The sequence below is a fragment of the Actinia tenebrosa genome, unplaced genomic scaffold (assembly GCF_029948245.1).
Source record: "Actinia tenebrosa isolate PJP-AT-01 unplaced genomic scaffold, QUT_ActTen_1.0 PGA_scaffold0__85_contigs__length_37466705, whole genome shotgun sequence".
In the NCBI taxonomy this organism is placed as follows: domain Eukaryota; kingdom Metazoa; phylum Cnidaria; class Anthozoa; order Actiniaria; family Actiniidae; genus Actinia; species Actinia tenebrosa.
The window spans coordinates 3,716,815-3,741,784 of record NW_028292569.1 but is presented as its reverse complement, the minus strand read 5'-3'; the positions used below and the strand labels follow the sequence as shown (position 1 = coordinate 3,741,784).

The window sequence follows — 24,970 nt, the reverse complement described above, 5'->3', positions numbered from 1 at the left end:
GATCGTAACACTAGGAATAAGAATATGTTGCAGATACCTAAGTGTCGTACTGCTGTTGGTCAGCGTAGTTTTATACAGTCCTTTGACTAAACGTTGTCGTTGATCGGATCATCCCTACGCGCCTAGACCGAAAAGGATAACGGATAAATTACCCAGAACTTGCATCATCCAAACTGCTCGCCAGCGTTAAATCTTCGCCGTATGCTCGAAACACGGTTTCAGCAAATTAAATGGGATCGAAAACAGCGAGCTCAAGACGTGTTAGATAACATATGCGGCAGCTAGTAACTGTGAATTATTATCCCTATGATGCTTTTCTGTCTAGGCACGTAGGGATGAAGCCGATCAAACGACAACGTTTAGTCAAAGGACTGTATATAGAGCAGTGACTTTGTGGAATAAGTTGCCAGATTCACTCGAATCTATTAAGTCTTTAAATTGTTTTAAGACATCATATAAGAGTTTCCTTAAATAATTTTCGTATATTCTTTAGGATATTCTATTGGAATTATTACTATTTATATGTTTTTAGAATCTTAATTGTGAATGTAGTATTTTTAGATATTATTCCTGAAAAGCCCTCTGGGAGGTTTAATGAAGTTTATTCTTTCGGCGCCTCTTCAGTGCTTTATACTGAACGGTGGCACGGATTAAACTGTTTTCATTAAAATTAAATGAAAATTTACTATTCAAGGGCGGGAATGACACATGAAAGTTCATTGAATTTTCTCCTTACTCGACTCGAAACTACATTACTTAAAAATTTCAAAATCTAGGATAAAATAATATAAACTTCAGACAATAAATTAGTTGCAACAGCGAAAAAGAAAGCTGTTAAAAAACTCATTAATGAATTTTGTCCCGCAGGTTTGTCACAACATGAACGCGTAAACAATATAATCTTAACTGAGTTCAAGTTCAACGGTACTTGTTTATGGTAATTGGGGAAAATTCGATTATTAATGTGTTTACCAAAACCAAACTTTCTAAAAACTTCCTCTTGAATTACGATGAGTCAGTGGACCGCCTACTTGATTTTTGTCAGTCATTAATAATTTTTCTTTAACATTGAGATGTGTTGAAAAAAAACAAACTCTTAGGCTGCGTTCATAATGTATGGCAGAGGGGGACAGGTGAAATTTAGGGGAGATCGGAAAATTTTTTACCAGTAAAATGGGGGGGCTGGTTTTGAATTTTTTTTTCAGAGAATTGGGGGGGATGCCAAATTTTTAGAAGAAGCTACGAGATGTTGCCCGGGGGGTGGGGGGGGGGGGGGGTAGTTTTTTTTTTGCTGTAAATCCTATAAGAGAGTGGTACAATTAAAGTTGTTGTTGTTGTTATATGGCAGCGCGCGCGTTATTTCTCAAATATTTGACAAATATAAATAAACAATCAAACATAACAAAAAAATTACAGGAACAAAAACACAAGAACAACAGTTTGAAATAGAAAGACAATAATTAAGGTATTTGAAATATTTTTCTTACTTTCTGTTTTTAGTATCGTTGACGACACACGTCCAGGAACATGGCTTCTCTCAAATTGTTTCTGATCCTCATTTGGCTCTGTCTCGGTGAGAGCGGACGTCAAAAGCTGTTAATAGGCGGGCTGTTTGGAATCGACACGAGTAGGGGTGGTTGGAACTCGGCAGGGATCATCCCTGCTGTAAAGATGGCAATCGAGGATATTAATAACAGTTCTGATATATTGAAGGATTATGAACTAGAGCTTGTTATTAAAGACGCTAAGGTAAATAACACACTAAAGGCACGAGTACACGGAGTAATTTTCTCTACAACTTGTCTTGCAACGGCGTTACGACACAAGTTGCATGGAGCATTGAAACGTGTAGCCTAAAGCGCAATTTAAAATCTGTTGCGAGACAAGTTGCAGCAAGTTGAAGAATTCGTTTCTACTTTTGGCAACGATTGCGTCTCCGTTGCCGTGTAAATACTCTTGCAACTTGTGTCGCAACGCTATTGTGCGACAAGTTGCAGAGAAAATTATTCCGTGAAGAATTCGTTTCTACTTTTGGCAACGATGGCGTCTCCGTTGGCGTGTAAATACTCTTGTAACTTGTGTCGCGACGTTGTTGCGAGACAAGTTGCAGAGAAAATTGATCCGTGTAATCGCGCCTTAAGGTCCTTAAGCCAGAAATCAAGGGTGATGAAGCGGTAGTCTATACTCCACTCTCACTTCTGGGTTCTGGGTTCTTGGGCTCAATTCCTAGACTTGGTATCACATGAGAGCGGAGTTCGTCTGGGCGGGCTCTTCTCTTGAATGGGGGGTGGGTGGGATGTTTCTGTAATTTCCCTCCCTCGTCTCTGCAAAACCTAATTCAATCTGTGAATTAGCCGTTCCCTGACTTTGATCAAGAAAAGGCACCTGGGGAGAGCTAACTCTATGCAAGTCAGGCCGCATCTAAACGTCAGCTCTCTCGAAGACCATTTCATCTAGACCTTCACTTGACTTTTTCCGTGATTTCTTCGTATATTTAAAGTGCAATATTGGCGAGTCCGTCAAGGCGTTAGTTGAATACATATCGATAGTAGATCCCAAGATCATGCTGTTGGGTCCCGGGTGTTCGAAGGCTACCATGCCTGTTGCTGAGGCTGCACACTACTGGAATATTATACAGGTATGTAGCACTTTTCCAGGAGTTCTTCAAAAACGTTTGTAGAGAATGTTTAGATCTTTGATGACGACATCGACACCATGTTGGCAGACGTTTCAAAATAATATGTTCGTTGTTTTATTGATTGCTTTCTTTCTTTTAACGATGATGAAGAAATAGAAAACGCGCGCGCGTGCTGTGTGCTGTCATAAAGCAAGCGGGGGTTGGCAGAACACGAGAGAAGTGTTAGGAGAATCACGACGCGTAGCGGAGTGATCCTGGACACTTCTCGAGTGTTCTGCCAATCCCCAAGTGCTTTATGACTGCACACAGCACAGCAAGCAATTTTTTTATTTCTTTTATAAAATACAAATTACAATAATAGATAGGAATGACGCAACGGAAAGTGCGCGTGCGTGCAATGTGCTCTCATAAAGCACGCGCTCCAAACCAATCAGAGCGCGACATTTATAACAGTTATTTTATAACCTTCTCCTTTTTGCAACCACTTTTGCTCCTCTCTATCACCTCTCCTCTTTTTTCTTTCTTAAATACTTCTTCATATGCACTTAACGTTCTCTTTAAAATCATTTTTTTCGTAACTAACTCTACTATAGCAAAGAATAAGAATAGTCCTTTTCACCGCAGTTCCTTGCACCATCTTGAAAGTCGTGCCTTTGCATCGAAGCGAGACGAACGGTGAGCTTGCAATAGGCCTTTTCTGAGTTCGATAAAAAGTATGCATTGTGACCTAGCTTCGGTACAAACGACACCATATACGGCAAGATAAACAAAATATGTTTGTACCGAAGTTAGACCACGACGGAGCATGTTCGCTATCTCAGAAAAGGTCTATGTTAGACTTCTTTTTTAACACCTCGGAAAATTATTCACATGTCTCTATTATTACAAGCTCACCGTTCAAGTCGCTTCGATGCAAAGGCACGGCTACTTTCAAGATGGCGCAGGGAACTGTGAATGGAACTATTGATTTTTTTCCAAAGTTCTTGATCAAACAAGTATTCGTACCTTGTTTTTCAGATTGGGTTCTCAAGCGCTACTCCTCTTCTCTCCTCCAAATCCACATATCCTCTGTACTTCAGAACAAACCCCTCGGAGCATTACTCTAACCTTGGTAGAGTCGCCATCGTCAAAAGATTCAAATGGCAGCGAGTAGCCATCCTCCAAATGAACAACGATGCCTTCACGGGCATTAGTAACTCTCTTGCTAACCTGTTGAAGGAGAATAACATTAGTATTGTTACCTACGAGAGTTTTATTGATCACCCGAGGCAGGCTATTGAAAACTTAAAGGTAAGGTAAGGTAAATCAGGCATAAAACTGTGCGGATACCTTATATTTTATCGATATATTAAACAATATCCGGGCTGATCCGCAAAGTCAGGGCACGGCAGCAGCAGTAAGGGGGACTCGCGGTCAATGTCAAAGATTTACGGGTTTTACAGGCGGTTTAAGGAAGGCGCCGGCAGCGGAAAATACCCGTGTCTTGTTATTTGTTGCTGCTATGTTGGGAATATTTGTCTTATATATGCATGAATGTAAAAAGTTCACCAATGACTTCCGCATAATTTGCCTAAGATCCAAAGTTAACATACCCAAGCCCAAGGGTTTCTGGTGTTGTGGTAAGAAAATGCAAATAGAAGACGACACGTCAGCACAGTGTTACGAATGTGGTAAGAATATTCGTAATGCCGTACGAAATGCTACCAGAGAGCAATATTACGCCAATGGAGGTCGTAAGAAAACACCTTATAAGAGAATAAAATACTTTAGGGACTGGATGAGTCATATCCAAGGTTATCGGCCGGTATATTTAGACAACGAAGTAAAGAAGAAAATCATAGACCATTTAGAAGAGCCAACCCCACAAAGTCTACGGAAGACATTGAAAAAATTAAAGCTAGGGAAATATTACAAAGACATCTCTTACATTTTGTCTGAAATTACCGGTAAGTCTATTCCCGAGGTTTCTGATATAACAAAAGCCGAGTGGATGTTTTGTCGGCTGGATAAGGATATTCCTTATTACCCTGACGTAATTTACGAAATATTTTACAAAATAGACCCCAACCACCCCCTGTTAGGATGGATTCCGAGAAAATAAAAATGCAAAACTGGCGTTTATTTTGCCAGAAACCCCACTGGGGAATGCATCGCGCAGAACACCAAGCTATCCCCAGTGGGGTTTTTTGCATTTTGGGCTTACGGGGCTTATTTCATCCCGCGCCAGAGGCCCTCTAGTACATACACATATATCTTTCTTACGACCCACCAGAGGGTGAACTCCGGACAGCGTCCCGAGACACCCCCTGACTTTTCCAATCGCGAAACCCCCCATCGCGGGGTTGAATCGCACTTTCTACCCCTCCCCTCACGGTTGCTGTGAGTGGGGGAGGCTTTTTTTTTCACTCACAGCAACCGGTCCAAATGCGTCTACAGCGAGGCTCGAACTCGGGACTTTAGGCCTCCCCAGCTCCAAAGTCCACGATCACAAGCGAACGCCAGACACATCTGGACGCTTATGTATGTGAAAATTATCATATTTAATCTGCATATTTTCTAGACTGACGTTCGATATGTAAATAGAATCCCGTCACGCTCTTTTCAAAGCAGATGTTTACTGAGCAAGCTTTCTTTGAAGCTCTTCTTTCGCTTCTTGGTAGATCTTTTTGCGAGATTCCTCGGAAAGATCTTTTACGACTGTTTTTTTATTCCTTATGTCCGTCTTTAGTTTCTCGTATTTGTCTTCTTCGGCCAGAATAAGCGAGAATTCTACGTCGTCTATCTTTCTGTCACGCAAAGCCTTTGAGACAAGATCGGTAATTGTATTTACTTTAGCCCTTGACAGAGCTATTGTCGTGTCATGCTTGGATATCTTGCTTGACAACTGTTTCATAATGCCCGTAGCAACAGCCGAGATAATACCACAGGCTGCCCCAACGCCGGCCAAAGGAACTCCAACGATTATTCCCGGCCCAGTAAGCGAAGTAGCAACGCCGGAACCCGTTAACACAACAGAAATGGATCCTGAAGTTATCGCGATTTTATGTAGCGTACTCCGGGCTCTGACGTACTTTTTTCGGACTTTTTCGTAGTGTTTTGCCTGCCCTTCCAAGTAAGCCAAGATTAAGTTCGCTTTATTCAGACGAAAGTTTTCAGCGTTTAATTCGTTAGGTCCCTCCCTAGGTAAATCAGGATAAAGTGGAGGTGCTGATGGTATAACATCCATTATATATACTAATGTACGACGCTTTTGGGAATGATATTGAGGAGCAGCCACATCACGACAACCGGGATTATGCCAACTGGAGGGCCTTTAGGAAGATGTTTCCACATGCAGACCCTAGTATGTTCGAAAGAAGATCCGATGGGATTTACTTTAACGGCTCCAGAATGTACAGTAATGCGGACTTGGAACATTCAAAGCTGGAGCAGGTAGGTGATCAGGTGCAGCAATTGACGATTGTACACTTCCCAGCACCTAAACCCGTTCATAAAAAAAGGCCACCAAAACCCGAGCATAAAGCACCCAATTTTCCTAGAAACTTATTGTTAACCACGGAAGATTACCCATTTTACGACCCTGAAGGTGGTGTAAACAACTTTGAAAAGCTGGTAACGCACCTGAAGATTTCAGTTGGCAAGCAATCGTTTGACATAGTATCAAGAAATATCTTTAAAGAAACGATGTTGAAGCATACGTCGGGTAAAGAGGCCAGGGAATGGTTAGCAGGACCCAACATGCGATATTGGCCACAGCAGTTAAACTTTGCTATTTGGGCCGCCACTAAAGGTTGTGGTGTTGCCGCGGACATGTTTCATATTCCAATTATGCGGTTTCACGTTACCTTTACGGTAAGGAGGTTGTTGTATGAGCTTAACGTACCCCTACCGGGTGATAAGGCGTTTAATCCGATGAATAACCGATATGACGCCGTTGCTTTGGAAACATTGATGAATGAGTTCAAACCGCAGCAAAAAGACTTTCGTTATAGGGAAGGTAAAACGCATGGGTTGGGTATAGTTTACGTATGGCGTGTTAATGGTGAGAAGCCAGCCGACTATGGACATCAGGAATATCCAAGTGATGAGTTGGAGTTTAGCGACATGGGTGGTGATAAGGGTAATAATTCATTGATTACCAGGATTCAAACTAACTACCTAGGTACCTGGGATCCGTTCGTATTAATGAAAGGAAAAGGATTAACGAAAGCCGGTCGAGGTCGCCTGGATCGTAGCATAGAAGCTTACGTACGCGTTGTCTTGGGGGCGCAGGTAACTACCAGGTCGAGCATAATTGGAGACGCGGGCACCTCGAAAAATACGCAAGCCGAAGCCTTAACTTTATTCGAAACTGCGATTATAGAGGGCGATATCGATAAGAGTTCGCATCGTTTTCAATTAGACATGGATAGCTCCAGGTTGAGGTTGGATTATGCCGTAGCCCCGGGAGTGTTGCTAATGCCCAGTAATTTGGTCATCAACGCCAATTCCGTCGTAGGCTACAATAATAAGCTTAAGACAGCAACTGAGGACATGAAGTTTGGTGTGAACGACGTGAACTTGGATACTACCAGGGGCATTCCCCATTTCGTGGAGAAGTCTAAGAAGGAGCACGTAGAAAAGCCCGCACCAAAGAAGGCGTACGTACCACCTATGAAAAAAACATACCGGGCGCCTAAAAGAGAAGAGGAATATGACCATAACTTATTAAAAGCCGGCGTAGCAGTTGCAAGCATTGGTCTAAGTTATTATATATGGCGATGAACAACCCCTACGTAGCTGGAGTAGATTGTGTCTATACGACTTACACAGGCGAGAAAAAATACAACCAGGCATCTTGGGTTGATGTCACGGGGATGTCTGTGGACCTGAACTACTCAGGAAAGAAGCTGATAATATGCAGTATTTGCATTGGTACGAGTAGTCACGCCAACGTGGGCTTCAGGTTCCTGGATGACAACGGTATACTGCAGCCTATGAGAAATAAGACAAACAACAGGGAGCCTACGCATTTCTCCGTAGAGCCCAACCCCGGCAGCGCTGAAAACATCTCGGTTTGGACTTTCCACATGGTTGCTGATTGCCACGGGAAGGTAAAGCTGCAAATGAGAGTAGACGACACGGGCGTAGTAACGATAAATAGCATACATGACCAAAGAGATCGACCTTATAATCACGCTACCATTAGCACTCTTACGGTGCTTAGCCTTTAGAAGCAAATTTATTTGCTGAAATATATGAACCCACACGCGAAGGAAGATTGGTTTCTCCATTACCTGGAGGAAAAGGAGTACGTGGGCGACAAGTGGCAAGACGCCGGATTGTGGGTGGAGGTTGGAGGCCTGGGATTGATCATGTGCACTATTTGTATTTCGGCGGGGTACTCATGCAATGCCGGTTTTAGGATCGTTGATGAGAATAACCACCCATTACCGCCATACAGGGTAAAAAGTAATACCAGGCATCCAACTCATTTTTCGTCGGAGCCTGTTCCTCCGCAAGGGGAAGACATAACACCGGTAACTTTCCATATGATAGCTAATTGCCAATATGCGAAGCTTCAAGTTCGCCCCAGCGATGGTAACGGCCGCATACGAATAAATGCCGCCCCGACTGTTAACCCTCCAACGAATGCTGTTTGGAATCACAAGCCCATTAGCACCATGAGTGTGCTGCCGCTAGTTCCGCATTATCAGGGCGGCGCGAATACTATCTTTACTTATCCCCAGTCGAGGACGCCTCGGATGCCTGACGACGATAAGCCACCAGTAATACACGAGGATAAGATTAAGCCTTCATCTTCTTCAGGAGTACCACGCCAATAGCGACGACCAAGATCCAAATGTTATTCCCCACGAACTTCAACAGTTCGCCGCCGGCCCTAAGTGCCAAGGAAACAACCGAACCCAGCAGCCCAGGCAAACCGGCTGCCATCTTTTTTCCCAAGTCTGTTAAGCCCTTGCCTAACCCCTTCACGCCCGCGCCCGTAGCCTTAAGCGCGCTAAGGATTACTCCTACTACGGTGCTAATAGCGACCGCGAATGCCAGCGGAATACCATACTTCACCAGAGCTCTTTTTACCTTTTCCTTGGTGGTAAGCCCCAGCTCTTTTTCCAGGTTTTCCTTTTGAGCCCGCAATTCCGCAAGGCGTATTTCGAGCGTATCTACTTCCTTTTGAGCTGCTTCCCTTTCTTCCTCGGTACGAGTTTGGTCCTCGATTACTTCTTGCTGCCGCTCTATTTGCCCCTCCAGGTCTTCGATGGCCTGATTTCTTTGCCGGATTTGTTCCTCCTTAGTATTGATTTCAGCCATTAACCGTCGCCGTTCCACTAAAGAGCCGGCTATGGTAGTTTCTAAGTCATTAGCATCTTCCCTTCTTAAGTCCAACTCTTGCAGGGCGAGGTTAAGAGCCTTTTGTGCTTGATTCCTTTCACGCCGAATTCGGGTTCTTTGGTCTACCAGCTCACTTATTTCTTGATTTTTAAATTCGACTTCCCTCCTATGTGCGTCGGCAAGCCGTTGGTTTTGCTTCATGTATTCTTCCTCCCTTTCTTCCAACGTTTCCCGCAGCGCTTCCGTTGAGGCGCCAGAGTTTTGAGCTTCTTCTAAGTCCCTTTGTGCTTTATCTCTTTCGCGCAGGGTTTTATCCAACTGGTTTCTCATTTCTTTCATTCTTTCATCTTGATGGGCGGACTTCTTCTCAGCATCGGCGAGTAGTTGACCTTGCTTTGCGTACTCTGCGTCTTTTTCCTTTAACTCCCTTTGCAGCTCCTCGGCACGCTTTTCAATTTCAACCCTTTCGGTTAGGGCTCTCAACCTTTCTAGCATGCTTCTAGTAGCCTGCTGAAAGCCTTTTAATCTTAAGACGTCACCCCTAACGTTGCCCTCCTCATCAAAGAGGATTTGCGGTTTCGTCCAGCGGTCTTTGTCGGGAAATCTCAGGTCTTGGACGCTTATTAGGACTTTGTTTCCGAGTTCTGTGAGCCTTACCTCGTCAGCATCAAGGTGGGTGTAGCGCAGCTCTAGCTCCTGCTTTGCCCACTCTACGGTTTCCCGCGCGGCTGCTTCCGGCTCGTCTATGTTTTGAAGCTCTAAGTATTCGGGGATGGGTTTGCTGGGGTTTTTCGACTGCCACATGCGCCTTAGAGCGTTCTTAGCACTTTCCCATCTACCACCATACTTGTTTTCTAGGGCTGCGTCGTAAACTAGGGGGTCGGTATCCGCGCCTTGAGTCCATGCGTCGAATTCGTCGTCGTTAATGTCAACTTGACCTTCTTCGGTAAGGGGATCAAAATCCGTTCCTTCTACTTCCATTATATATGATAAGCTCAAAGTTAAACCCCAACGTATTACCTAAGCAGGTTGGCGGACTAAAAGCAGAACGCACCTTTCATCGGGTCACATTCACACCTTCTAGCGCAAAGCCAGGAGAAACCCTGTACGTGGGCGTGCCCCGTCTAACGGATAACCTAGTCTTAGTTCCTGGCACCTTGGCGCTAAGGTTCGACCTAGCAATACAACCAAGCACCAAGGACAAGCGCTATACCGTCAATAATGTGGGTAGGAACCTCGTCTCTAAGATGAGAATCAAGTTCGCAGGGGAATCCCTCTTGGATTTGAATAGGTACGATTTGTACACCACGTATAAGGATCTGTGGCTAACAGCCTTTGACCGTGCACAAAAGATAGAGCAGGGAATTGGAAGCGTTATCCTTCGTAAGCTTCGCAGCGATACTAACCCCGCGCCTACGGACTCCAGCGGAGCAACCGCAGTAGCAGACGCTACCAGAGTAAAAACGGCTTATGGTAGCAAGTATGTCATTCCATTGGACTTTGAAGTGATTACGAATCACGGCGTGTATTACCCCAGACAATTGAGTGAGTTGCAGTTCGAAGTAACGTTAGCAGACACCACGAACGTTATAGGAGGAATGGACAGCGCAATCAGTGGAGCTGTGGATCCCTACAAGATAACTAACTTGGAATTACAGTACGAGACAGTCTACTCTGAGGAGTTGGCTCGAAGTGCGGGTATGGAATATAGCGCCAGAAAGGCATTCCTTTACGACCACGTAGTGATGTATAAGACATTTAGCTTCTTGGATAAGACGGACGAGGTTATCAACCAAAGCATTAACCTCCCCCGAAGAAGTCTCACGGGGTTGATGTTGGTGTTTGCCAAACCCTACGAAGCCGGCAAGCGCGACTCCGAAGCCTTCCATAACCCCAACATTACTAACGTGGGGGTAAATATCAACGGAGTACCAAACAAGGTCTACTCACAGGGAATAAAGCCTGCAGACGTGTACCGGGAGGCAAAGCGCAAGTTTGGCGACCAAATTAGCCCCGAGGAATTCTTTAAGGATAAGTACGCGCTGTGGATTCATATGCGCACCATTAACGACGAAGACCTACATGGCCAGGGTTTACGTCTAGTAAACACCCAGGATGGTATAACATTGGAGATCAAGCGCACAAAGAATACCAGTGCGAGCGACGGCGACAAAATAAATTGCTACGTTTTCGTAGTCTCAGACGCGCAACTGAGCGTGGAAATGAATCAGCTAAAGAGTGTTGCCTATTGATGGCCATAAAAAATATGCTATATATACAATGCTTCGCGTATTTGAAAACAACGAAACCAAACTGCAATGCATAGTGCAAGGCGATAAACTATACTTCAAAGCAAAGGAAGTGGCGCTAGCGTTGGAATACGCAGACCCTAAGGATGCCATTAAGGTGCATGTTCGTGATAAATACAAGAAAAGGCTTAGTGAACTTAGAAGGGAGGTGAATCGCCTCCCTTCCAACTTACACCCAGATTCCCTGTACGTAACCGAATCCGGGTTGTATCAATTGATATTTAGCTCTAAGATGCCAACGGCAGAGGCATTCCAGGATTGGGTTTTAGAGGAAGTACTCCCCACCCTTAGGAAAACAGGTAAATATGAAATAGAAAGGCGGTTTGACGGTCCAAACAAGTTGGTATTCAAAATAGAAAATGAGTTTGACCTGCATAAGAAAGTGGTCGATTACATCCGCAGGTTTTACCCCAAAATGCTCATAGCCCCTGGTCTAGGTGAACTGCAGGATTCGGACGGTAAACGTACAAAGTGCTGGCAGAAAGGATATCAACGCGGTCAACCAGACTTAATGATCTTGAATGCGCACACACATTACCGCGGTTTCTGTATAGAGCTAAAGACCCCGAAAGGCAACGGCAGGTTATCTGAGGATCAGCAACTACTCTTACAGAGGTATGAAGAAAACGGCTATAAGGTGCTCATAAGCAGCGACTACGACGAAATCTGCAGGGAGATCACTGCGTATGCTGAACACCTACGAATTCCCTGCAGGTGGTGCTGTAAGGGCTTTAAAACCTCGGAGACTTTGGCAACACACTTAAAGATATTTCATAGAATATATGAACAAGGATAAATTCGCCGAGTTAAAGTTCATACAAACGCACTGGAGGGATTTGGTGGTGGGGGAGATTTACGAGATAAAGAATTATGTGGTCTTTGAAGACTTGGACCGCCTGCGTTTGGTCTTAAAGAATAAAAAAAGAACATACACCCTTTGGGCGCCCGATAGGATAAGGTACGCCATCGAAGGGCAGGACGTTACCCATGTTATGAGTCATGGTAAGAGGGATGGCAGGTGGGTATTTGACGTGGTTAAGTATGAGCCGGAGAGTCCTCTGCATTCGTAAGGACGTCTAATAGGGTCCGCTGCGCTTTAGGATCCGCCGAGCACCAATGACCAACGAAGGATCCTTTGGGGAATACCTTGCCACAATGAAGGCAGGTGTATTTTTTACGCGGTTTGGGTGTCGCAATGCAATCAGCTGGTAGTTCGCACGTAATACAGTCCATATATTGAAAGGGTGATTAGGAATCCTGCGGCTGCGTAGGCTAGCATATACTGCAAGGCGCTTCAAAAGGGGTTCTTATCTTTATTTATTATTATTAGATTATGCAAGCGCCCTTAAAAGGGGTCTTTATTTTTATTTATTATTATTCATTATCCTTAATAATAATAAATAAAAATAAGAATGGGATTTGAGACTCTTTGCACAAACCCTACTTTACTATTTTAAGCCGCCTACTAATCATTACGGGCTTTCCTTGCCGCCTCATTGCCGGCATGCCAAGCTTCGAAGCGATCTAAGTACTCTTTAAAGCCGCCTTGGCCGTCGTAGAGGCACTGCCAAATATGTTGGTCACTTCTTTGACAGCCGCAGCGCTCACAAGTTGCCTCCCAATGTTCCCTGTTTTCCCACCTTACGCCTTCGACGCAGTCAAACTCCGCAAAGCGCTGGTCAATTTCCTTCTTCCGGCGCGTTAACTTCCTTTGGGTTTCCTTTGGGCAACATCGTGCAGCAACGTCGCCGTGCTCCTCGCAAGCCACGCTCAGCAGGTCGTAATTGCCGCGGCACCGATGTCGATGCCATTCGTCGTTCTTGTCCTCCTCGCAGCGCTCACATACGTTCTTTAGGCAAACGCGGTTATCCACGTGGTAATCCAACATCTGCGCGCTGCTAAAGAGGCGATTACACTCCTTACAACGCCTTTCGCGTGCCTTCTTAGCGCACACCTTCTTTTCCAGGTGGTATTTTAACATTTGCTTGCTGCTGAACTCCTTGTTACACCGCTCACACTCCATATATAATAAGGATTTAATAACCCTTATATGGGATACCGCATAAAGTCCTTAATGGACTCTTTTGGCCAGCCCGCCATCGTCAAGAGCGCACCAAACCTTTCTGCGCGCTTCAGGCCGCACATTTCATCGTACAACTCCTGCACGCGCTCTTTTAACCGGTCTATCTCCTCCCTTTGCATTTCTATGGTGTCTCTTTTATCTTTTGCGTCGGCGACAATCCTTCTTACTGCTTCCACTGGGTCCATCGTATATATAATGGATCCGAACCATATTCCCTGCAATGCTCTGATAGTAGGACCCACCGGCTGCGGAAAGACCCAATTCATCGTGGAGCAGCTATTAGGACCCTTTAGATACCGCTTCGACTATATCGTGCTATTATGCCCCACCTACGTGAATAACCGCACCTGGACGGGCATAGGAGTGAAAGATGACGACTTCTTCGTAGATATCTTAGACCCCAACGAGTTATCCAGCCATTTGAAGTTCTGGCATAAGCAATTCCCTAAAGATACACAGACACTCCTCATATTGGATGACATTGCCTGCGGGGACGACGTAAAAAGACGCACCTCCGAGTTGGTGAAGCTTGCCTTTAGCGGCAGACATGACAACATTAGCGTTTGGTTGCTCTCGCAGCAGCTTACCAGCGTCTCTAAGCCTTTTAGGGAAAACATAGGTTCGCTTGTCGTATTTTATACGCCGAGCAAGTCTGATCTGGAAACCATCTTAAGCGACTACGGCGGTGAGATAAGCAAGGAACAGTTACACGAATACATGCGACATTTAAAGACGCACCAACATTCCAAGATGATCTTCTCTTTGAGGTTTCCCTACACGGTTGGAATCTTTGATTCCTAATGTATATGGATATTGAGCAGCTCTTAGATGAAGTCCCCACGCAGTTAGATGAAAGTAACCTTAAGGAACAACTTAACATCCTGGTGTCTTCGGGGAAGTGTAAAGAAATGATAGGCAAGGACCTCAACCATGAGCAGGTTAATAAGTTGTCAGAAGAGGAGGTTAAGAAGTTCCATAAGAGGTACGAGGCTGCCCTTGCAAGTAAGACCACGGACGCCGTAGCAGACTCCGCTATCCGACTTGCGACTAAATTGCTTGGACTTGCACTGCCCATAGACGACGTGGAGCAACTACGGAAGGACATAAGAGATGACTATGTCATATCCCAAGAACTTAAGATAACCTGCGGGTGGTTGTCTTTGAAGTGCGGTAAGTTAATGGCAGTCGCCTCTGCGGCACTTCACGTAGCTCAGCATGTCGACTTGAAGGAGGTACTGGTGTCTTGGAAGGACTTCAGGAAGGACAGAGAAGTCGAAAAGGTCTTCCAGGCAGCACTTGCTGATGATCAAGTCACCTCAAGTACTTAGTCAAGTCGTCCTTAAGTACTTAGTCAAGTCATTCTCAAGTACTTAGTCAAGTCGTTGTCAAGTACTTAGTCAAGTCGTCCTTAAGTCATTGTCAAGTCATTCTCAAGTACTTAGTCAAGTCCTTCAAGTCCTTAGATATAAGATGAGCGGCACTGAAGAACAACCAGAAAAGGCTCCCGTAGAAGATACCAAGATTACCAAGGCTAAATCTCCAGGCAGAGTTGCCGCGGGGAAGAAGCTCGCAGAGATGAACAGGAAGAACAAGGCAAAGAAGGAGGAAAAGGTAGAGGAAGAGGAATCCTTTATTAATCCTGGGTACGTCATTGGCGCGTTGGGAGTTGCTATAGCAGCAGGCAGCCTCTACTTACAATGGCGGGCAGCAAAAAAGGTAAAACCACCAACATATCACGCACCTGTGGAACCGGCTGTTAGAAAAAAGCAAAATCCCTGAAATGGAGTAATAACCTTCTCGCTTTGTAATATAATGTCAACCGCGTTATTGAAAACTGTTGAAGAAGCAGCTATTATTACTTCCATCGTTGCGGGTATTGGTTGGGTAGGTAAGAAAGTGCTCAAAGAAGACTTTACTGAAGACCCAAGCAAGAGCTTCGCTAATTTTGCTAAGATGGATGCTGCCGTAGGCGGGGCTATCATGGTAAAGGATTACCTACGGAAGGAAAAGTACCTGCCTAATGTATAAATGGCTAGTTTAATCGCAAGTGGAGTTATTGCAGCTTTAGCATTCACTGGAGCCAATTATGGTGGTCAGTATTTGGATAGATTAGTCAGAGGCGACAAAAGCGGAGATTTAGCCGCCGAAAGGAAGAGACACGACTTAGCGCTGGAGAAATATCAGCGAGACGTTGCGGCTTGGAATGGAAAAAGACAAGCTTACAGGGATTGGTTGGACAAGAACTACCAAGACAAGATGCAGGCGGATAAGAACTTCGAAAACACAGACTACGCCTTTAAGCTCTATGCGCAAGCACACCCCGCGGCATCGACGGGGTTGAGAAAGCCTCAGTTTAAGAATTACTACCAGCCTTCTAAGAAACAAAAAGATAGTGAGTTGGTCTTCATAGGAATCGCAGGGCTGGCAGGAGGCGTAGCTTTGGCGTATCTGCTCTAACGAAGGGGACTTGTCCCCTGTAATATATGATCGTCTTTTTGGAAAGCGACAAGAATAACTTTACCACTTATCTGAACCCCCCCATTAAAGCACATAAGGTTCGGCTGGTTAGTTGTTCTTTGTACAATTCTTGGTATAATTTAGTCAATGCCTTGGTCACCGTACTTAAGGCGCCTGGCAAATATCAAGGCGAAATGCTACCCGATGGACATTACACGCCAATCACCCTTGCTAAGGAGCTCGCCAAGCGCGGTTATACTCTCACCACGGGATTGCCGCACGAAATGACCCTCCAACATAATATGCCAAACTATTCAGTAACTTTTGGAAAGTCTGACCCATTGGGATCTTTATTATGTGCCTCGGGCAAGACAATTACCAACACGGCCATACCCGTGAAATGGAAAGTTGCATCCTCTTACGAAGTCTATTGCGACTTGGTCAATAGTTACAGCAATGGGGAAAAGTCTTCTCTTATGTCCAAGTTTCTGCCCAAAGGTAATCCATTTGACCCAGTAGAATACACTCCCATTTCTTTAAGCTATGACTTGTCTAATTTGGTAGAAAGCATAAACATCACCATTAAAGTGGACGGAAAGACGGTGGATTTTAACGGACGTAAGATCAATCTTGTTTTGGAATTCATATAATGGGTCGAACTGAGGACAAACTCAAAAGGATTTACTATGGGCCTGAAGGCTATTGGAAAGGAGCGTCGGCCATCAAGAAACTCGCGACCGCGGCCAGGGTATCAGAAGAAACGGCTAAGAACTGGCTAAGAAAACAAACCCTCTGGCAGGTTTATCTTCCCGTGCCTAAGTACATTCCCAGGCCCAGCTTTACCGTAAATACCCCTAATGAAGTTCATCAGGCGGATTTGCTCTTCTTACCGCACGACAAAGTGAGAAGAAAGACCTATAGGTACGCTTTGACCGTAGTTGATATCGCAAGCAGATACAAGGACGCCGAACCCATAACCAGCAAGGATTCTGGGGAAGTCGCAGAAGCCCTAGGTAGGATTTATAAGCGCGTCTTGAAATGGCCTAAGCTGCTGCAAGTGGATGCGGGGACGGAGTTCATGGGCGTGGTTACTAAGACCCTGAAAGACCACAGCACTAAACTTAGGAGAGCCGAAGCAGAGTACCACAGGGGTCAGAGCATTGTCGAAAGATTCAATAAGACCCTGGCTGAGCGTCTCTTTGGGTACCAGTATTGGAAAGAGCTGGAAGATCCCTCCAAACGCAACAGGGAATGGACCCAGAGGCTCCCCCAGGTCGTCGCGGCTTTAAATAACGAGGCGGCCAGGGCTACGGGAATAAAACCCAAGGATGCCATAAAAAAGAAACACGTGGAACACAAGTCCTACGTCAGAAGTTCGAGGGCGGTCGGACTGAAGGAAAAAAAGCTCCCCCGCGACATAGTGGTCAGATACCTCTATCAGCCGGGGGAGCTCGAAGGTGGCAGTAAGAGAGCCACGGATCCTAACTGGTCTTTGGAAACGTATGAGATCTCGAAGTCCGTCACCAAGGAAGGGCAACCCGTGCTGTATTACCTAGATGGCCCAAGTCGTGGATTTGTCAAGGAAGAGCTGCTCATAGTCCCCAAAGACTCAGAGTAGTGCTGCTCCGCGCGCCCGATTGCACTCTAGGCATGTTAGCCTTACGTTACCTCTGCAATGCCCGCGTTTGTTGTTGATACGATCCACGGAGAACTGCTGATCGTCATTTGGGTCAAACCTCCATAGTAGAGGTATGTTACATTTGGCACACCTTGCCCCTTTCTTATAGACGTCGTCTACGCATAGGTCGAACGTCATATTTTTTTCTTCGTCGTGCCGCTTGTAGCGAAGGAGTTTCTTAGCAATGTTCTCCTTAGCTACGTCCTCTGGGGTGCGGTCGTAACGCAGTTGCGGCCCCCAGGCTCTTTTTAACTGCTTGGCGTACTCCACGCGGCTTACGGCGGTGTAAATAAGGTTGCTCCAACACAGCCGCTGGTCTATGATCCATAAGGTTTGTTTTATGGTAAGCCCTTGCGCGCTGTGGACTGTCATGCAATAGCCCAAGCGCCAGTCTGGATGGGAGGTTATTTTTTCCACCTTTTCTATGGGTACCCAGGCTTTGTCATGCGTTACCGCGTTCTGCAGTTGGATGTCGGTACCAGGTACCCAGACGTCTCTTTTTTGCATGCGGGTGTCGTGGGGTTTGTAGCAAACAGGTACGGGATGCGTAGGGAAGCGCTCTCGGTGTATATTTAGCAAATCCTTTTGTATGCGAGACTGTGCTGCGCGTTTGCTGCTCAGCACCAGATCCTTTGGATGCCATGTGTAAAGGAAGTCCTCGTATTTCTTCGCTCGTACGCGTTTGCGCAGTGTTTTGCATTGCTCGGCATCACTAAGGCCCCTTAATTCCGCTTTCAGGTTTCTTACTTGATCCTTACTGCGGTAGTCGGTGTTAATTTCCTCCGCATGGTCTACGAAATCTTTTAGCCATTCGTGGGGCATCTCTCCGGCTATTGGAGGAGGCTGGCAGGGATCTCCGGCGAATATCACTTGACACTTTCCACGGAGGAATTCTACGAACTCCTGCAGGATTTCCAAAGGTACGGTGCAAATCTCATCCCAAAGTATTACCGGTGGTATGTCGTGGATAGCTTCCGGTATCCACTTTTGGCCATTCCAACGAAAGAAGCTGTGGTACGTTTGTGCGTCGTGGCCCATTTCGCAGAGTTCTCTTTCCAAACGGTGCGTTGGCGTTAGCACCTTTACTTTTGGGAATAACTGCAGTACGCGCGTCGTCTTACCGCTGCCTCCCGTACCGTAAAGGTAAGAGAAGCGTTGGTAAGAGATTGGGTCCGCAACCGACGGTAATGGCTCTTCCGTCGGCGTTACGGTGCCCCGGGTGTGCTCGCCGTGATATTCTACGCGTTCTCTCCAAGCTTTTATTTCTTCATCTTTGACACGCCATTGACCACTTTCTGCGAGTTCGTCGTCGGTGTAGAATTCCTTCATCTTTTCTAACACTTCGGGCTTTACGTACAAGGAATCCGTAGCTACGCGCGGAACGTCCTCTTTGTCAAACCGCAGTAACATCGCGAGAAGGTTAATGTGCGCATATGCAAGCATGCTGGCACGCAGATGATAATACTGCGGTCGATGGTCCTGGTAGTAACACAAAGCATTCCACTTACGTTCTCTCTGCTCGGCTTCTACGAAATAATCCCATTTCTCCACGGACACCATCGTTCCTTGGTCATGTGCGCGCTTTATAAGGAAGCTTAGTTCGCCTTCGTCGGTTATCAAGCGACGCTGCATATGTTTTTCTCCTTCTTTAGCGCCCTGTGTGAATTTACCTATAACAATCCGCGCTGTGGGGTTGTGCTCTGGGAGCCATTGTGTAAAGGCGCTATGACAAAGTATGGCTTCATGCGCTGTGTATTCGAGCAGCTTACGCTCTTCAAAGAACTTCAATAAGGGCACCGGTATCCATTCTTTCTCCTGCAGGTGCTTTCCGTACCACGCATAGATTATTGGATGCAGGCCCGACGCTAATTTCCAAGAGGTCAATCGTACAAACCCCGTTGCCGGGGAGTCGTAGTGACCATCTAGAGACACACGGAAGAATTGGGAGTCTGGATGTCCGTAACGGTCGTAATATTCCTTACAATCTCCTAGACCTTTAAAGCTTGCAGGGTAACAGTGTTTCATATCCAAAGACACGTATTGGTCTTCGTCGTATTCCATGTTCCACAGACCACCGTGACCGTGTTCTACACAGGCTTTGGCTATGTCTCCGAACTCTTTTGGGGTAGGTTTCCATCCATTTCTTTTCTTTGCGGCTAAGAAGTCCAAGCTGCGACTGCTAAGGACCTCGTCAGAGAAGTCTTCCCCTAAGGTCTCACAGGCGCTTTGAATGCGCTGTTGTTCAATTTCGGGTCGATACAAAGTGCCGTCTTGCGTCATAAACTGACTTCCTTCTGAATCCATCAACCAAATGGAATTCTCATGGATTAACTCTGCCAATGGAGAATTCTTATAGACCTTCGTTTCCTTCTTTCTTGGGAACCGCAGTTCGCGCCAGGCGTGCCCATTGTGCTGGTAGATGACTATAGGCGCACCACGGCCCCCACATTTGTGTGTTCCGGAGTAAATAAAGCCGTCGGTGATATCTTTCACATGGATTCGCCTCTCCAGCGCCGTTTCTAACTTCTTGATGTTGTCTATCGACCCTCCGGTCCTATTAGTATCTTTTTCCCATTTCCTGATGGCTTCTCTTCTCTTTAAAGTCAGTTTACCGCCCCGAGAGGAGTCTTCAAAGAACTCTCTTACTAACTTCCCTACGCAGTTACCGGGATGTCGCATCGGTTTCAACTTCTTAACGTCTGGCGTCTTTATCTCGTACGCACCGTAAATGACTACGGTAACCGGGTAAGCAACCTCGTAGAACAGCATGTCTATTCCTACCAATGCTCCCGGGCGTGTGTTTTCGTTTAAGACAAACAGGTCCTTCTTACCAGACGCCCTGATAGGATTGCGCCCCTTTTCTATCATCCACTCGCCGTCTAAATACTTTATGAACGTTAGCTCCAACCGGTAGTTACCTTCGGGTATTAAGTTAGTTATTCTTTCAGCCCTTTCTTCTGTCATCGTCTCGTCCGTATCTCCCTCCATAAATGTTGTGAAGGCAAAGTCAGCATCCAGGCGATCCAACGCCTGAGTTCGCAGTCGGCGCACAGTTTTATTTCGAATGCTTGTGATGGTGTCCATCTATATGTAAAGGATATCTTAACCTCCGTTTGCGATATCTTTGATTCCCAACACAGCAGCAGTAAGGACTTGTCGCGCGGGTATTTCCCGCTGCCGGCGCCTTCCTTAAACCGCCTGTAAAACCCGTAAATCTTTGACATTGACCGCGAGTCCCCCTTACTGCTGCTCACGGCTAACTCACAAATCAAACCCTGAAACAACCTCTAGGCTGATCTAAGTCAGGGCACGGCTAACTCACAGACTAAACCCTGAAACAACCTCTGCGCTGATCTAAGTCAGGGTACGGCTTAGCTTGTTAGGTTTTGCGGAGGGAGGGAAACCAGTGAAAATTCCTCAAATTAAAGGTTGGAGTACGTCTTGCTAATTGTGCGGCACTTTTGTGCAATAAGATCTAATGGCTCGAAATAAAGTAAGTATGTTTGTCTTGATTGATTTTATTTGTCCGTAGAAAAAAGACGCAAGGATTATATTTGGGTTTTTCTACATTAAAGAATTGTACATGGTTTTCTGTGAGGTAGGTCAAAAGCTTATAAACAATCAATCCTATTAGCTCTCTACTCTTCATTAATCCTGTTAGCTCTATTAGCTCTATATTAACATTTTATTTTCCAATCTTTCGTTCGTTCGTTCTTTCTTTCTTTCTTTCGTTCTTCCTTCCTTTATTTTCTTTTTAAAACCTCTGAAACGTGCAAAACAACGCGGTAACCATTTTCATATCCCAAACTTTCATGTTTTACATTTCATTTCTCATTCTCTCCTCCCATTCTTTTTCAAGGCGTTCAAACAAGGATTATATGGTGATAAGTATGTTTGGATGCTAGTGTCAGGCAGATATGAAGGCAAATGGTGGAACGTGTCAAGCCCACAGAGAGTCGAGTGTACTTCAGAGGAGCTGCGACAAGGAATGAGTAACGTCATTGGGACAGGAGAAATGAAGCTGAGCCCGACTGATGACCCGACTGTATCAGGACAGGTACATGATTAACTTCATGGTTGCCATATTCGATGCTATTAACATGTGTTTTCTTTTGCGTGTCATTTCTGTAGATGTACGCTTAGCTCGAATCCCATCGAATACACATACATTTTATCTTTAATTCTTCGCTTATGTCAATCCCTGGACATTAACTTTTTTTGGTTTAACGGTCGTGCATGAGAAGCCACATGACTATAGATACAACTAAGGGAATGACACGTGGTCTGAAATGGGAAAACATTACGCCCGAGCCGAAGAGGTCTATAAGGATGTCTTCCCAACCTAAATGATAGTCCCCAAGCAAATAATTTCCAGTGTTTTCCTCTCTTTCTTCTTTATCAGACTCCTTCTCAGCTCCATTCTCGTTACCTAGAGCGTGTAGTCAATTCTAGCTACCATGTCAACCTATTCTCTTCCTACGGCTATGACGCCGCCTGGACATGCGCACTGACCCTCAACGCCTCCATACCAATCCTTAGCTCAATGAATCTGACTCTCAAAGACTTCAGTTACACGAGCTCTGCTATTAGGAGAGTATTTGTTGACATTCTAAAAAATAGTTCATTCACTGGGATGACGGTAAGTACTGTTGCCATAGAAATATTGACGTCATTGATCTTTGCATTGAATGACGAAGATTGTTTTGTTGCTTGTAGGGTAAAATCCGTTTCGATAGAAATTTTGATCGTATAACGAAGCTAGAGATTACTCAAATACAAGGTAAAGAGGCTAAAGTAGAACCAAAATCTCTTCATTGTATAATATTGTGCATCATTTGAAAGTAGTCAGTTTTTATCGAACTCTGAAGCAATCTCTGGGCCGGTTCTAAGTCAGGGCACGTTGGATCGGAATTTAGCATGGATTCAAATTTAGCCAATCGCTGAGAATATGAGGATGATATGATTGTTATCAAATATTAATATTATCTAATATTATCTATAATACAGGTGACAGTCAGAGAAGGGTGGCCCTGTACGACATGGAGAGCAACTCGTACATAGACGACCCTAATTCATCATATCAGTGGACTGGTAAATAGAGCACTCAGATTTCCATTATTTATCACTTATATACTATCATAAATGTTACGCGACTTTTGTTCAATTTAATGTGGCAAATATACTAAGTGCAATCACAAGCCTCCGGCTCTAGAGTACGTAGTCACCCCCTAACCCGTATAGTGGCCCTCTGTGTGAGGTAGCAGATCGAGTGGGAAATGTAAATATCACCTATTGAACATGCGCAATATAATTATTAAAATTATCAATCGCAGTGGAGCTCCACGCAGGCTATCACTTCCCGACAGAAAAGAAATTTTAAGATTGACTGTCTGTAACCATCGAGCAAAACGTGGCAAACTTCGAAAAATCGATTTCGCTCATACTTTCAAGTTAGTTAGGGTAATGTATCCTAAGAATCGCTGTATAGTTGGTTTGATCAAATAACGCTTTATTATGGAGAAAAATGGAATTTTTCAAACACTCCCGAAAACGCCGTTCGCGACAGTAAATTTTGACTCAACTTTCGCGGCTGCTGGACACAAAATAAGCAACACTGGGAATTAAAACAACCCATATTCTTGAAGAACAATCTATTGAGTACGATATGCGTGACTTTGGGATCAATTGTACAATTTTAAGATAACAAAATAATTTTATTCGCTAGACGTGTGTTTAGAGTATCAAAAAGTAGGTCTTACAAAAATATTCATTCTGAATGTGCTTAACCTCTCAGTCGCGTGAAACTTCGCTGGTTGATTATTCAGATGTTGATCTTTCTAGTGATGTAAAGAAATCTTTGGGCAAATGATTGTGTGTCACGCAGTATGTCTTCAAACTTTGGTGAAATTACTCATTTCTGACCTCTGGCCGCTTTCTATAACAGACAAGATACTAGTGTTTATAAGTAAAATATAAACTCAAAAACAAGCCTAAAACACTTTTATAGCCTTAAATAATGTAGCTGTTTAAGAATTCTTACCTGGCAAACTCTGAAACCTGGATTTTTATGAATGTTTTTAGACACAACATCGATCTGGTTTCTTTCATTACCGACTCGAACTTGTCAACGGCCGAGTGCCACAGGGAGCCCAACCTTTCTTGTTGTGGTGCAAAACACAGGAAACCCAGATTGATTAAAAAATCGTTTTAATTTGTTTTAATGATGATGCAAACACACACAATAAAAAATTTCACAACTATTCCAGTAACACTTACTGAATTACATGATAATCTATAATATGAATGACTAATAAAGAGGGGGAAAACCTGCAGTAGAACCTTACTAATGGTAACAGTTCTAAATTGATTTTAAAGAAGTTGAACCGTATACACTACATGCAATTTTTCTGCTCGGCGTGTCATCATAAATGATCACCGGCCTCTAAGGTTCATAATTAGTACCGAACAAATGTATGTGACAGAGGCACCCACGATTCTATTGGAGTAGATGCAGAACATGAAAATCTTTGGAAAGTTTTTACGCATCCTTCTTCGGAACAGGTGAACAGCGTGTCATCATCGGTATCGCTGTTTTCCTTGCTGGAATCTGTAGTGGTCTTTGGTTTGTATTTCCTACTTTGTCTAGGTATGATAACGCAGAAATCTGGAACCTGGTCATCAGAATACTCCATCTTCCTAAGGGTGGGTAAGGCTAGAGCTGACGATGTCTTCGTTGTTTCAAATTTCGTGTTGGGTATCTTTTTTCCTTTTCCAACGCCGTATGCTCTCCAAACCACAATGTTACGCTTTTTGAAGATAACATCATTGTCAAGGCTTACGCCTTGCTCGATGGTTACAGACAGTCACTCTTTAATACTCCATTTTACAGTTCCATTCAGTGACCACGAATAATAGTCTCTAGCCGAGGCTGGAGTTTCCGCGCATAGCAAAACTATAGTTTATCATGCGCGGTAACTCCAGCCTCGGCTAGGAACTATTATTCGTGATCACTGAATGGAACTATAAAGAGGAGTATTGGGGCTTGGTTTAATTAGTTTTGGTGAAAGTACTTGAAAATATGTAGGACTCAAGATAAATATAATTTGCATCCAAAGCAAAAATTTTGAAACAACGAAGAAATCGTCAGCTCTAGCCTTACCCACCCTTAGGAAGATGGAGTATTCTGATGACCAGGTTCCAGATTTCTGCGTTATCATACCTAGACAAAGTAGGAAATACAAACCAAAGACCACTACAGATTCCAGCAAGGAAAACAGCGATACCGATGATGACACGCTGTTCACCTGTTCCGAAGAAGGATGCGTAAAAACTTTCCAAAGATTTTCATGTTCTGCATCTACTCCAATAGAATCGTGGGTGCCTCTGTCACATACATTTGTTCGGTACTAATTATGAACCTTAGAGGCCGGTGATCATTTATGATGACACGCCGAGCAGAAAAATTGCATGTA

General features: G+C 44.6%; 1 protein-coding gene and 1 long non-coding RNA gene across 2 annotated transcripts in view; one reads left to right on the top strand and one right to left on the bottom strand.

Moving 5' to 3' along the window:
- LOC116304703 (uncharacterized) overlaps positions 1 to 24,970 on the bottom strand; it is a 31,690-nt gene that overhangs the window by 5,215 nt on the left and 1,505 nt on the right. Inside the window, exons 3-4 of the long non-coding RNA XR_016119074.1 lie at positions 3,644 to 3,847; positions 1,488 to 1,663 (exon numbers count right to left, since the gene is read on the bottom strand). This is a non-coding gene — a long non-coding RNA (uncharacterized LOC116304703). The remainder of the gene's footprint in view (positions 1 to 1,487; positions 1,664 to 3,643; positions 3,848 to 24,970) is intronic.
- Positions 1,528 to 24,970, top strand: part of LOC116304702 (gamma-aminobutyric acid type B receptor subunit 2-like) — a 29,262-nt gene continuing 5,819 nt past the window's right edge. The window contains exons 1-8 of the mRNA XM_089026033.1: positions 1,528 to 1,749; positions 2,501 to 2,638; positions 3,656 to 3,928; positions 21,031 to 21,096; positions 21,358 to 21,555; positions 21,901 to 22,137; positions 22,215 to 22,278; positions 22,506 to 22,589. Of these exons, the coding sequence (XP_088882159.1) occupies positions 1,528 to 1,749; positions 2,501 to 2,638; positions 3,656 to 3,928; positions 21,031 to 21,096; positions 21,358 to 21,555; positions 21,901 to 22,137; positions 22,215 to 22,278; positions 22,506 to 22,589 (1,282 nt within the window). The remainder of the gene's footprint in view (positions 1,750 to 2,500; positions 2,639 to 3,655; positions 3,929 to 21,030; positions 21,097 to 21,357; positions 21,556 to 21,900; positions 22,138 to 22,214; positions 22,279 to 22,505; positions 22,590 to 24,970) is intronic.